Genomic DNA, 10,215 nt, shown 5'->3' with positions numbered 1-10,215 from the left:
TTTTAATTTATTTAAATTTTATATTAATAATTTACATAATAATATAAAGTTAATAAATATTTTAACGTAATTAATATTATATTATTTTATATAAATATCTTATTATATTAATACAATTTAAAATATTAATTATAAAAGTTTTAATATATTTATAAAATTTATTATTATAAATCCTTAAAACTAATTTTAATATTTATTTATTATTTCCTTAAAAATATAAATATATAATACATTTATATTAATAATTTTTAAATTCATTAACATAAAAAATGCTTAAATTACTTTTTATTTAAAGATAATTATTTAAGAATTAATTAATTCTTATTTTATAATTATATGGTTAAAATGTTAAATAAAAGTCATTTATTTAAATATATAATTTATTAAAATCCGTAATTTATTTATGTTTTTTATTTTAATTAAATTAATTATTATAATATAAATTTATACTTACGTTAAAATTTCTAATTAAAATATTATAAAGTATTTATAATAAATAATAAATATTAATTTATTTAATAATATTAATAATAAATTAAAATTGTAATAAATAATAAAAAACTTAAAAAAATTAAATAATAAAATAAATCGATAATTTATTATAAACCTTAAATATATTTATAAGTAAACGAAAATATATTAATATTACATATATTATTATAATAAGGTTTTTTAAATTATTATAATAGTAATTTTTTTAACTTTATTAATTTATATTATTAAATCTTTAATAATATTAATTAATATTAATAAGTACGTACATATAATATAAAATAATAAATAAATAAATTAAATAATAATAAAAGTAAAATTAATATATTAATAATATTTAAAAAAAGAAAATTTTATTTAAAATTAATTAATAATATAATATTTTTTATATAATAATAATAAGTATATTATTCCTTTTTCCAATATTAGTAATAAAGCACCTTATCCTTAATAAAGTACTTACGCGTTAATGTCACACAACCACTACTTTTTTAACTTTATTAATTTATATTATTAAATTTTTAATAATATTAATTAATATTAGTAAATATATATATATAATAAAAAATAATAAATAAGTAAATTAAATAATAATAAAAGTAAAATTAATATATTAATAATATTTAAAAAAAGAAAAATTTATTTAAAGTTAATTAATAATATAATGTTCTTTTATATAATAATAATAAGTATATTATTCCTTTTTTTAATATTAACAATAAAGCATTTTATTTTTAATAAAATATTTATACGTTAATATTATATAACCACTAATTTTATTCGTTAATTTATTAAAATATTAAATAAAGTAATTAAACTTTAATAAAAGTATATATATTAATATAAAGCTTATAATAATTAAATTAATATTATAAATTCTTTAAATTTTAAAAATATTTTTTATTTTTATATACTTATTTTAATAAATTTTTATACCGTTTTTTTATAAATAATTAAATTTATAATTACTGTATTAAAAAATAACGTTTTAATTATAATGTAATTGTAATAAATATTTTTAATAAATTTGGTTTTAAATTTAATTATTTAAAAAAAGAACGTATAAAAGCGGAAAATAAATTCTTTTCCTTTTAAGTAAAAATAAAAGCTTATTTAAAAAAGATTATTAAATTTTAATAAGAAAATTTTAAATAAATAAACCGTATTTAACATTTATGACGTTAAAATAATTTAGTAAAAAGGAAAATTTTTAAAATAATATATTATAAAGAAAATTTTAATTTAAAAAAAAAGCAAGAAATTATATTTTAAGATAAAGATAATAATGTTAGTAATTTTTCTATTACTGCTTTTTCTAAGGGCAGCCCTTTTTCTTTTTAAAAAGATTTTAATTTAAGTTTAAATTTTTATTTATTTATAAACAATTAGGGTTTTTGCAATAAAACTTTTTAACAAATTTTTATATATTTTCTTTTAATAAGTAAAAAAATATTATTAAAATTAATATTTATACTATATTTAATTAATAATAATATTAATTAAAAAGCTATTAAAATATAATAAACTTATATTTAAGTTTATTAAAATATAATAATTAAAATTTTAATTTTAAATAAATAATAATAATATAAATTAAATATTAATAAAACATTAAAGTATTTATTAAAAAAGCTTAAAATTTTTCCCTTTATATAAATTAAATATAAAACTTAAATTAATAACTAAAAAAATATAAATAAGTAATTAAATATATAATAATTTAAATATTCTTATAAACCTTCCTATTCCTATATATTCTATATAATATTTCGTAAATCTATTTGATTTAATGGATCTGGTTAATCTAACAGATCCAACAGATCCAACTATATTGAAGATGCCTTCCGAGGTTTATCCGATACCTCGTGTCTCTTGAACCCCGCTTCTAGGCATCTCGGGCTATTCCCTTCTTGCGTTTGTTGTTGGTTCGTAACAGTATGGCATACATACACGTACACGTACACGCGCGCAGCTGCTAGCTACCTAGGTACATATTAAACGCCAACCATGAGGCAAAACGATAAGCAAGTTATACTACCACCTCAGCCTAACCCTCAGGTAGGGCTGGGCGCGGCCACCGCCAACGCCACCGCTCCCCTGCTGCTAGGCGAATACATGCGGCACGCCGTTAGCTCTCCTTCCTCCTCCTCTCCCTCCACCGCTTCCCTCCCAACGCAGCATGGATCATCGCTGGCGATCCTCGAACGAGACCGCACGAACCACATCCTGCTGTACAACGGGTGCTTCAACCCACCGCACCGCGGACATCTTGCACACCTCGTCCACGCGTTCCGATACGCCGGCGCGGGTCTGCACGTCGTGGGTGCCGCGATCCTGGTCGCGGACGACCTGTACCTCAAGTGGAAGCTCGCGGGACGGCACGGCGCGCAGAGGCTCGGCCTCGAGCAGCGGATGAGACTGTGGACGGAGGAGCTGGCGCGGACCGAGGTGCGCCGCCGCGGCGACGACGGAGACGCTATTATTGGTGAGTGGTGCTGGGTATTCTCGGAGACGCTGTGGCCGCTGTACGTGGATAGGCTAGAACATTCGTTCGACCGCGACGGAGTCGATGTCGAGTTTGTAAGACTCGCGGGGGGGGACAAGGTGACGGTTGAGTGGGTGGAACATGGGGTGTGGGGCTGTGATAGTATGATCACAACCGATGTCAGTCGACCGGTTGATTTCTACTCTAACAATGCCGGCGAGTTTTCTCTGCCGAGACCGCTGAGGGGTCATAGTGGTTGGGAGACGGTGGTCGGAAACAGGCAAGGAAATCCTACCCGGGAGGGAAGGGATAATACAGTGGACAGGAACAATACCGTACCATCGTCTTCGATATCATCACCGCAGCAAGGAAGAATTATTCTTACCACATCGCAATATAGCCGAGATGTATGGACATGCAGCCACCAGGGGAACGGCTGTACTATCTACTTTATCCCTAGCAGCCACGTCGAGCGCATCGATCCTGACCTGAGCTCAACTAAGATTCGTGAAATCATGGCTGACAGTGATAATCTCGATGTGAACCAGCTCGAGGAGAAGCTACGCGGGATGGCGCTAAGCCCGGGGTTGCTGGCACAGTATATCAAGGAGACCAAAATAGTGAAGGGCGTACAAGTCACAGGTAAAGTAAGGAACAGAGGTTAGGGAAAGTAGAAATGATAGACTAGAGACAGGTAAGAGGGATGAACTGCGCGAAGCATAGTCCGAAGGTTAATGTTAATATGTACTTGATACCGCCTGAATGATATCACATAGAAGGAGGTAGCTAAGGTTTCGCAGCCAACAGTGAGGCAGGGCGAGAAAAGAATATCAAAACTAATTTATGGTACGAAAAACCCCCCAGTAAGGGTTGTTTGATGTCAAGTTAAGGCAAATAAGACCTCTCTCAACAACCCTTTTCCCGCCTCAAAAAGGGCTACCACCAACCACCTTCTGCCCCTTTTATTGCTCCATTTCCTACCCTACATACCCCCTACGCGTCGGCTTAAACAACATCCTATGAAACAATTTGTAGGGAAAACGGAATTGAAACGTGTAATTGAGATGAAAAGCAACGACAGTCATAACTTTGATTTGTATAAAACTCTACGTTTTATTCATTGACATTTTTCCACGTATACCTAGGAAGTAGGTAACTTAACCGTGGATAGACATCTCATAGCAAGGGATACATAGTTTTCTATTCCTCAACTGTTATAATAGTAACTCCTTCAAACATTCCGCATAGTTTTTAAGTCATGACCGCCCGTAGTGTGTACACCCCTGCGCCGGCTCCTTAAAATGAAATTTCAAAGTTCCAAAAAAAAAGTTCCTAAAAGAACGAGGTGGCCTTGATTAAATAAATCGTGTAATAACCTTTTCAGTCGTAATGTTTTGGATCTTACCGCATTTACAATCTCCCTCCCTCCCTCCCTCTCTTTCTCTCTCTTTCTCTCTCTTCGCCTAGCAGGGCAGCTTCAAGAAACCTCCTCGCTTTTGGAAGATATCTTAACTTAAGGCTCCTCTTACCAAATCCATAATGGGCGAATTCGCTGCCACCGTGGGTCCATCGACGTTGAAGTGCCAGTATCCGGAGTTGTTGGTTGTTTTGCGACTTCCCGCTCCATTGTGTTAGACTTCTCCCCATTGCCGTTGACAATAAACTCCTGTCGCAGTATAGTCGATCCTTTTTCACCGTCAGGTTCTATCCATGCTATCATAGAGGCTAGTGTTGTCATGGAAGGGGTGCGGAACCCGCCATAAGGCACTACACCAGGAGGGAATGTAAAGCTAGATGCCTGTGTGTTAGCGGTCTCCGAATTTGACCCTAGCCCACCGGCGTTAGAATCCGAAGCAGCCGGCTGGGCTTCACCGCCGCTGATTTCAGTCGGTGCCGGATTTACGTTCGAGCTCGATGCGGTCAACATTAAACTCGTCTCAGTACTACTTTCATTGCTTCCATCTCCAGTAGATCGCGTGCCTTGCTCTTGAGTATTAGACCCACCACCATTCGCCCAGGTGTTCGTAGTAGGGCTGAAGCCTTGTGTGGAAGGGTTACCATTACCAGTGCCTTCGTTAGAATTGACCCGAGTTCCTGGTGCCTCTCCAGCGGAACCACCGTTTGAACCACGATTCGGGCTAGATATAGTTTGCTGGCTTTGTCCACCTGGAGTAACACCACCTCCGTTATTTAGTGCCGAGGAACTTGGACTAATAGTAGCCTGTGGGTTAAAACCTGTCCCGCCATTGCCGTTCGGCGACGCGCTTGCTTGCGGTGCGCCGGGAGCTGCGGATCCTCCGCTGCCCCCGCCTCCGATTGAATTGCAAGCCGGGCCATTAGATACTTGTGTACAAGCACTGGGTATCCCGCCATTGTTCGGTGTGTTGGTAGTTACTTGGCCTTGACCAGGTAAGGCTAGACTTTGGCTACCACCAGCAGGGAGCAAAGTCGATGAGCTAGAAATTTCTCCAGGCGTTACCAGACTGACACCACCGCTCCCGCTGCTAGGAACTGAGCCGAGATCAGCGCTCTGGGTGGCTCCGCTTCCGTCAGAAGGCAGATTATGAACTCTCGAAGCTGAAGCTGTAGGATCAACCCCACCTCCACCTCCATCATTCGGTGAGGTGTTCATACCAGAACCAAAAGTTGGACTTGGACTCGATCCACTGTTCTTTTGACCGAAGCTGTCACTGCCAGCACTGTTTGTAGCCGAGCTAGAGCTGATCCCCGAGTTTCCATTCGGGGATGTTATTGGTCTATTTCCCGGTGTAGTTGGACTTGGCTCCGCTTCTCCATTTGCGCTTGAGGATGCTCCACCATTCCTTAGACTTGGAGTGGTTCCGCCATTGTTGGGCGGTGAACTACCGTTGCCGTCGTTACCTTCAGGGGAAGTCGGTCCAGCGGCGGGGCCCCCGGTTGGGGACGACGATCCTGGTTCTTCTGTACACCGCCCCGAGGTGACGCCACCGCTTCCATTCGGTGGTGTTACCGAGGCACCTGAAGTACCTGAATCTCCGTTCCCACCTCCTAGGACCGCCGGATTTGGGTTCATATTGTTAGGCATCTCTCCTTGTGGTTGTCTTGTCTTGTGTCCAAATTGACTAACTAGTTGACTCATATCTGCATTAGGAGAAGGGAATATCACTACCGGTCCTGTAACCGCTGTTTGAGCAACACCACCTACATCCATAGATATGACCTCGGGCGGACTTGCAGTCGCGGGTAGAGGCTGAGGACCCGCACTGGCCCAGCCGTGGGCTTCGTTGTCAGGACTGTAACAACTGAGCGCATTGTTGCCACCACATGCCTGCGTAGAGTCACCTGTACACGAAACTGAGCATACGGAATCGTCAAGTTTCCGTGTGCCATTGAGAAAGTTTCCGCAGTAGCAGCTATCTCCATTTTCGGTGCCGGCCATAAGAAAACCATGACCCATGCAATGTTGAACACACCCTTCGTTAGTCAAAAGGCCTAGATTGTGATGCGGCTCCATGTTGAGCGCCCGGTTGTCGGGTTGATCAGCCCAGCAGCCACAGTAGCCCCAACCTGAAGCCTCTCTAGGGCTTCTCAGGCCGGGCCTGTTACGACCCGACCCTGTTTGCTGTGTTGGAATTGGCTGAGAGGGGTTTTGAGGCGAGGAAATTGTAGAAGAAATGGACCCAGGGCCATTTGTATTTGGACCGCTTGGCCTCGCGCACGTTTCCCGATTTGGAGTTGGTTGAGGGACACAAAACCATCCCCCATCGCAGTGAACGCAAGGCCAACCAAACCCGCAAGGTGCAGGCTGTGCCGGAGTCTGCACCGGCGGACAGAACCACCCATCAAGACATTCGTGACAAGTATAGCCTTCCCCTGGACACGGTCCTCGAGCACCGGAACTCCCGAATGGATATGTACTAGGGCCGGCAGCGTTTGGGCAATGGCAAGTCGGAGAAGTACACGCGGAACAAGAATTTGTCGGGCAAGGCCGACTGGCATAGACAGTCAGTGTCGACTGGCAATTCTCTGTTACAGTAGCCAGCTTGACGGCTAATGCGAAGGAGTGTGAGTTATTGACTATCTGGGAAGTGTCCATAAAGGGGACTTACCACCAGTAGCAGCTGTCTCAAGAATGATTTCTACAGCTGAGAGTGCAGGTGTCGTTGACGACAGATGAGAGTTAGTCGTAACGTTTCCTTTGGTAGAAGAAACAGAGCTTCTTGTTGTACTAGTTCGATCTACCGTGAGAACCCCTCCCGAGTTTGATGCTGGAGGCTTGTATGTAAGATCTGCAGCGACTTCTCGTACGACACTCTCGACGACCGAATTTAAGTCTCCAAGTAAGCTTGCTGCAGTATCAAGTGGCCCAGGGGCCCTCGATTGGCTGGTCTCGACATAGTGATCCCTTCGTACTACGCTACTAGCCGTCGCATGCACCATAGCATGTCCCTCCAAGTTCGTTCCATTGACGAAACTAGGCGCTACTAAGGGAATTACTCTGTCGAGTATTCCCCTTAGCTTACTTGTAAAGATGGGATTTTTATGGCTTGTGGGCGTAGACAATGTAGGAACAGGTAAAACTGGTTGATCCGTCAACAAAATAGGTACGCTTTCAGAAGGATCAATGCTGGACGAGTTGATGATCGATACTGCGTCGCTCGGATAACCAGCAATTTCCAGCTCGGAGACTGCTGGCCTTAGAAAGAGCTCGCCAGAGGTGATATTAGAGAAGCTGGCTATACCAACACCACGTTTCCTACGGCTATTTTGCCATCTGCTATTATTGGCGAGCGACTGCTCAGAGAACACATGGCCCCCTGTGGATAAGTTACGATTCTCGAACAACAAATTGGCGGATATACGGGAACCGTTATAGGTAGATGTGGCAGCTAGGCAGCTCGAGGAGAATATAATCGCGGTAAGCAAACGTCTCGCCATGCGGGAAGACGAAGACTGTTGAGAATCCATTTAGAATGGACGATATCCCATGGGGTTCCAAAGACGCAGCGAAAATATGTGTCGTCCAAAGGGGGGTAACCATCAAGCTGAGTTCAAAATTAAGCCAAAACAACAAGACCAAAAAGACGAAAACGGTAATGGTTTGGGCACGCAGGGAGTTTATAGAGGGAATATATTGGCGAAAAAAGAAAAGACAAGACTCTTATAGGCTCAGAGATCGATTTAGCTATTGCCGTACTTAATATCCATCTTTCACTTATTGCTATTTCCTTTTCTAATATCAGCACGACGGGAAGGACCTGACCTGACCTGGTTCTTGATTAGGGGGCTATGGCAGATGGGCAGGGACTCGCCTCAATATTATCGATACGCTATTTCCTTACTATAAGCCTTCTTTCGTAGCTTGGTACATGTTGCAATGGTCGTGGGAAGCGTCGATGGCTTTTATACGCTGAACCCCTTAATGATAAAGCTAGAGCGTGCCTAATGTGGCTCTAGGTGTCGGTGGGGATGAATTTATCTTCGTTTGGGGTTTAGAGGCTAATACTGATAATTCATATGCGAACACCTCCTCACTCGGCCCCTGCTATAAGTTTCTATAGTCAACATCATGCAAAATTTAAAAACTTCACAGTGCACTAGGGAATGGATCATAAGTATGAATTTTCAGAATCGAGCTGCTATTTTTGCTGCCTTAGTCTGATGCCTGCCTACCCGGCACCGATGCAATTAGAAAACAAGAACGAGTCTACGCCGTATGCCCCGAATTCCGCATTTAGTATCGCTTTCCTTCCCGGAGAGTATCCGCGTACTCCTCCAGCGGGCTTCTGATCAACTTCGTCTCGGACCACAGGTTGGGCGTCAGGAATCCGTAGGTGTTAGAGATGGCGGCAAAAGTAGCCTTCAGGGTGTTCTCGAGGGTCTTGGTCGAACCGGACGACGAGGTGTAGGCATCCTCGATACCGGCAAGCTGTAGGAGACGCTTGACAGCGGGAGATGCGACGATCTGGGTACCACGGGGGGCGGGGATAAGCTGGAAAATCGTATTAGTACCATTTTTCTTTCTCTTTCTTTTACACAATACTTTTATCGGCGGGTTATGTGACGTACTCGGACTGTGACGGAACCGCACTTTCCACTCTCCTTGACAGGTAGAGAGTGAGGAAGACCAAGGTTGGTACCCCAGTAACCACGTCGAACGGGGATGACGCTCAACTTGGCGATAATGATAGCGGCACGGATGGCGGTGGCAACTTCCTTGGAGGTCTTGATACCAAGACCAACGTGACCTTCAGAGTCACCAATGATGACAATAGCCTTGAATCGAGTTCGCTGACCGGCACGGGTCTGCTTCTGGACGGGCTTGATCTAGATTTGGGCATTGCAAATTAGCGAATATGTTCTAGCGTTCCTAATTTTTTCGTTCTTTTTTTTTTTTTTTAATTGTTTTGCCGCGGACTCCCTAGAATAAAACTGGGCGACAACCGGGGGAATATAGTCTAGGTTGATTCATACCTTCATGACCTCATCCTTGAGCTTGGGCAGGAAGAAGTCGACAATCTGGTACTCCTTGATAGGGAGAGAGTGTAAGTAGATCTCCTCCATGCTCTTGATCTTGCCAGCCTTCACGAGACGACCAAGCTTGGTGACGGGCATCCACTCCTTCTCGCTGTCCTTCGCACCACCGCGACGACCTCGGCCTCTGCCACGGCCGCGGCCACGATCGCCGCCTCGGTCACCTCGAGAACCAAAACCGCCTCCGCGGGCACCGCCTCGGTCAGCCATCTTGAATTGTATGTGGGAGTTGTTGGCTGTTGGGAAGTCGTTAGTAAGGTAGTGTGCGCAAAGCGAAAAACCCCCCGAATTGAGCTTTTGTGATGGCGGTTTTGAGGTTGGCCGGAATTTCGAAGTTTGGGAATTTTGCAATGGAGGGGCCCTACAATTTTCGAATTTCGTTCTGGGTTTGTGGGATAATGGGCCCCAGCCGAGGTGGTCAGTGCACGCTATCTGCCGATCCCCCCGATAAGGTACAATACAAGGGTACATATGGTATATGGTACGTACCTAGGTACCCACTCTAGCCCGTGCTACATGTCCCGACTTCTCGTTACCTTTCATATGGACGATTCCAACTATTAGGTACATAACTTGCCTCGTACTGAGTAAGTAGAGAATTGAACTGGATTCACTTATTTCACAACTAATAAGTCGTTTACTACCTACCTTAGGTACCTACCATAAAGCCACGGACCTTGTCGACGATGACCTATAGAACATGCGTGTTAGGAACTCGAAAAGGC

At 41.4% G+C, this 10,215-nt stretch overlaps 4 protein-coding genes across 4 annotated transcripts; 1 reads left to right on the top strand and 3 right to left on the bottom strand.

The window, feature by feature from the left end:
• The first annotated feature begins 2,315 nt into the window (after window positions 1-2,315).
• F4812DRAFT_444050 (uncharacterized protein) lies at window positions 2,316-4,383 on the top strand. The gene has a single exon (XM_047935459.1). It carries the CDS (start codon window positions 2,500-2,502, stop codon window positions 3,640-3,642), a length of 1,143 nt encoding a protein of 380 aa, XP_047786594.1. The 5' UTR covers window positions 2,316-2,499; the 3' UTR covers window positions 3,643-4,383.
• Window positions 4,384-4,418: 35 nt separating this feature from the next.
• F4812DRAFT_444049 (uncharacterized protein) lies at window positions 4,419-5,308 on the bottom strand. The gene has a single exon (XM_047935458.1). The coding sequence runs from the start codon at window positions 4,902-4,904 to the stop codon at window positions 4,503-4,505; it is 402 nt and encodes a 133-aa protein (XP_047786593.1). The 5' UTR covers window positions 4,905-5,308; the 3' UTR covers window positions 4,419-4,502.
• Window positions 5,309-6,232: 924 nt separating this feature from the next.
• On the bottom strand, window positions 6,233-6,845 carry F4812DRAFT_444048 (uncharacterized protein). The gene has a single exon (XM_047935457.1). The coding sequence runs from the start codon at window positions 6,797-6,799 to the stop codon at window positions 6,545-6,547; it is 255 nt and encodes an 84-aa protein (XP_047786592.1). The 5' UTR covers window positions 6,800-6,845; the 3' UTR covers window positions 6,233-6,544.
• A 1,644-nt stretch (window positions 6,846-8,489) lies between these two features.
• Window positions 8,490-9,841, bottom strand: F4812DRAFT_444047 (ribosomal protein S5, N-terminal domain-containing protein). Its single transcript, XM_047935456.1, has 3 exons — window positions 9,431-9,841; window positions 9,026-9,283; window positions 8,490-8,948 (listed from the first exon to the last, which is right to left on the bottom strand). Exons 1-3 carry the CDS (start codon window positions 9,698-9,700, stop codon window positions 8,691-8,693), a joined length of 786 nt encoding a protein of 261 aa, XP_047786591.1. The 5' UTR covers window positions 9,701-9,841; the 3' UTR covers window positions 8,490-8,690.
• Between the last annotated feature and the right edge of the window lie 374 nt (window positions 9,842-10,215).

This window comes from Daldinia caldariorum (assembly GCF_022478825.1).
Source record: "Daldinia caldariorum strain CBS 122874 unplaced genomic scaffold F4812scaffold_21, whole genome shotgun sequence".
Classification (NCBI taxonomy): Eukaryota; Fungi; Ascomycota; class Sordariomycetes; order Xylariales; family Hypoxylaceae; genus Daldinia; species Daldinia caldariorum.
The sequence above is the reverse complement of the archived record's forward strand: the minus strand, read 5'-3'. Positions and strand labels throughout refer to the sequence as shown.

What these genes read in the sequence shown, in the direction of transcription:
- F4812DRAFT_444047 (XM_047935456.1), bottom strand. Translation starts at nt 9,700, where the DNA reads ATGGCTGACCGAGGCGGTGCCCGCGGAGGCGGTTTTGGTTCTCGAGGT. An exon ending in TCAAGGATGAGGTCATGAAG is followed by an intron (nt 9,284 to 9,430) that starts GTATGAATCAAC and finishes GCCCAAATCTAG; the next exon opens with ATCAAGCCCGTCCAGAAGCA. An exon ending in GCGGTTCCGTCACAGTCCGA is followed by an intron (nt 8,949 to 9,025) that starts GTACGTCACATA and finishes ACGATTTTCCAG; the next exon opens with CTTATCCCCGCCCCCCGTGG.
- F4812DRAFT_444049 (XM_047935458.1), bottom strand. Translation starts at nt 4,904, where the DNA reads ATGTTGACCGCATCGAGCTCGAACGTAAATCCGGCACCGACTGAAATC.
- F4812DRAFT_444050 (XM_047935459.1), top strand. Translation starts at nt 2,500, where the DNA reads ATGAGGCAAAACGATAAGCAAGTTATACTACCACCTCAGCCTAACCCT.
- F4812DRAFT_444048 (XM_047935457.1), bottom strand. Translation starts at nt 6,799, where the DNA reads ATGGGTGGTTCTGTCCGCCGGTGCAGACTCCGGCACAGCCTGCACCTT.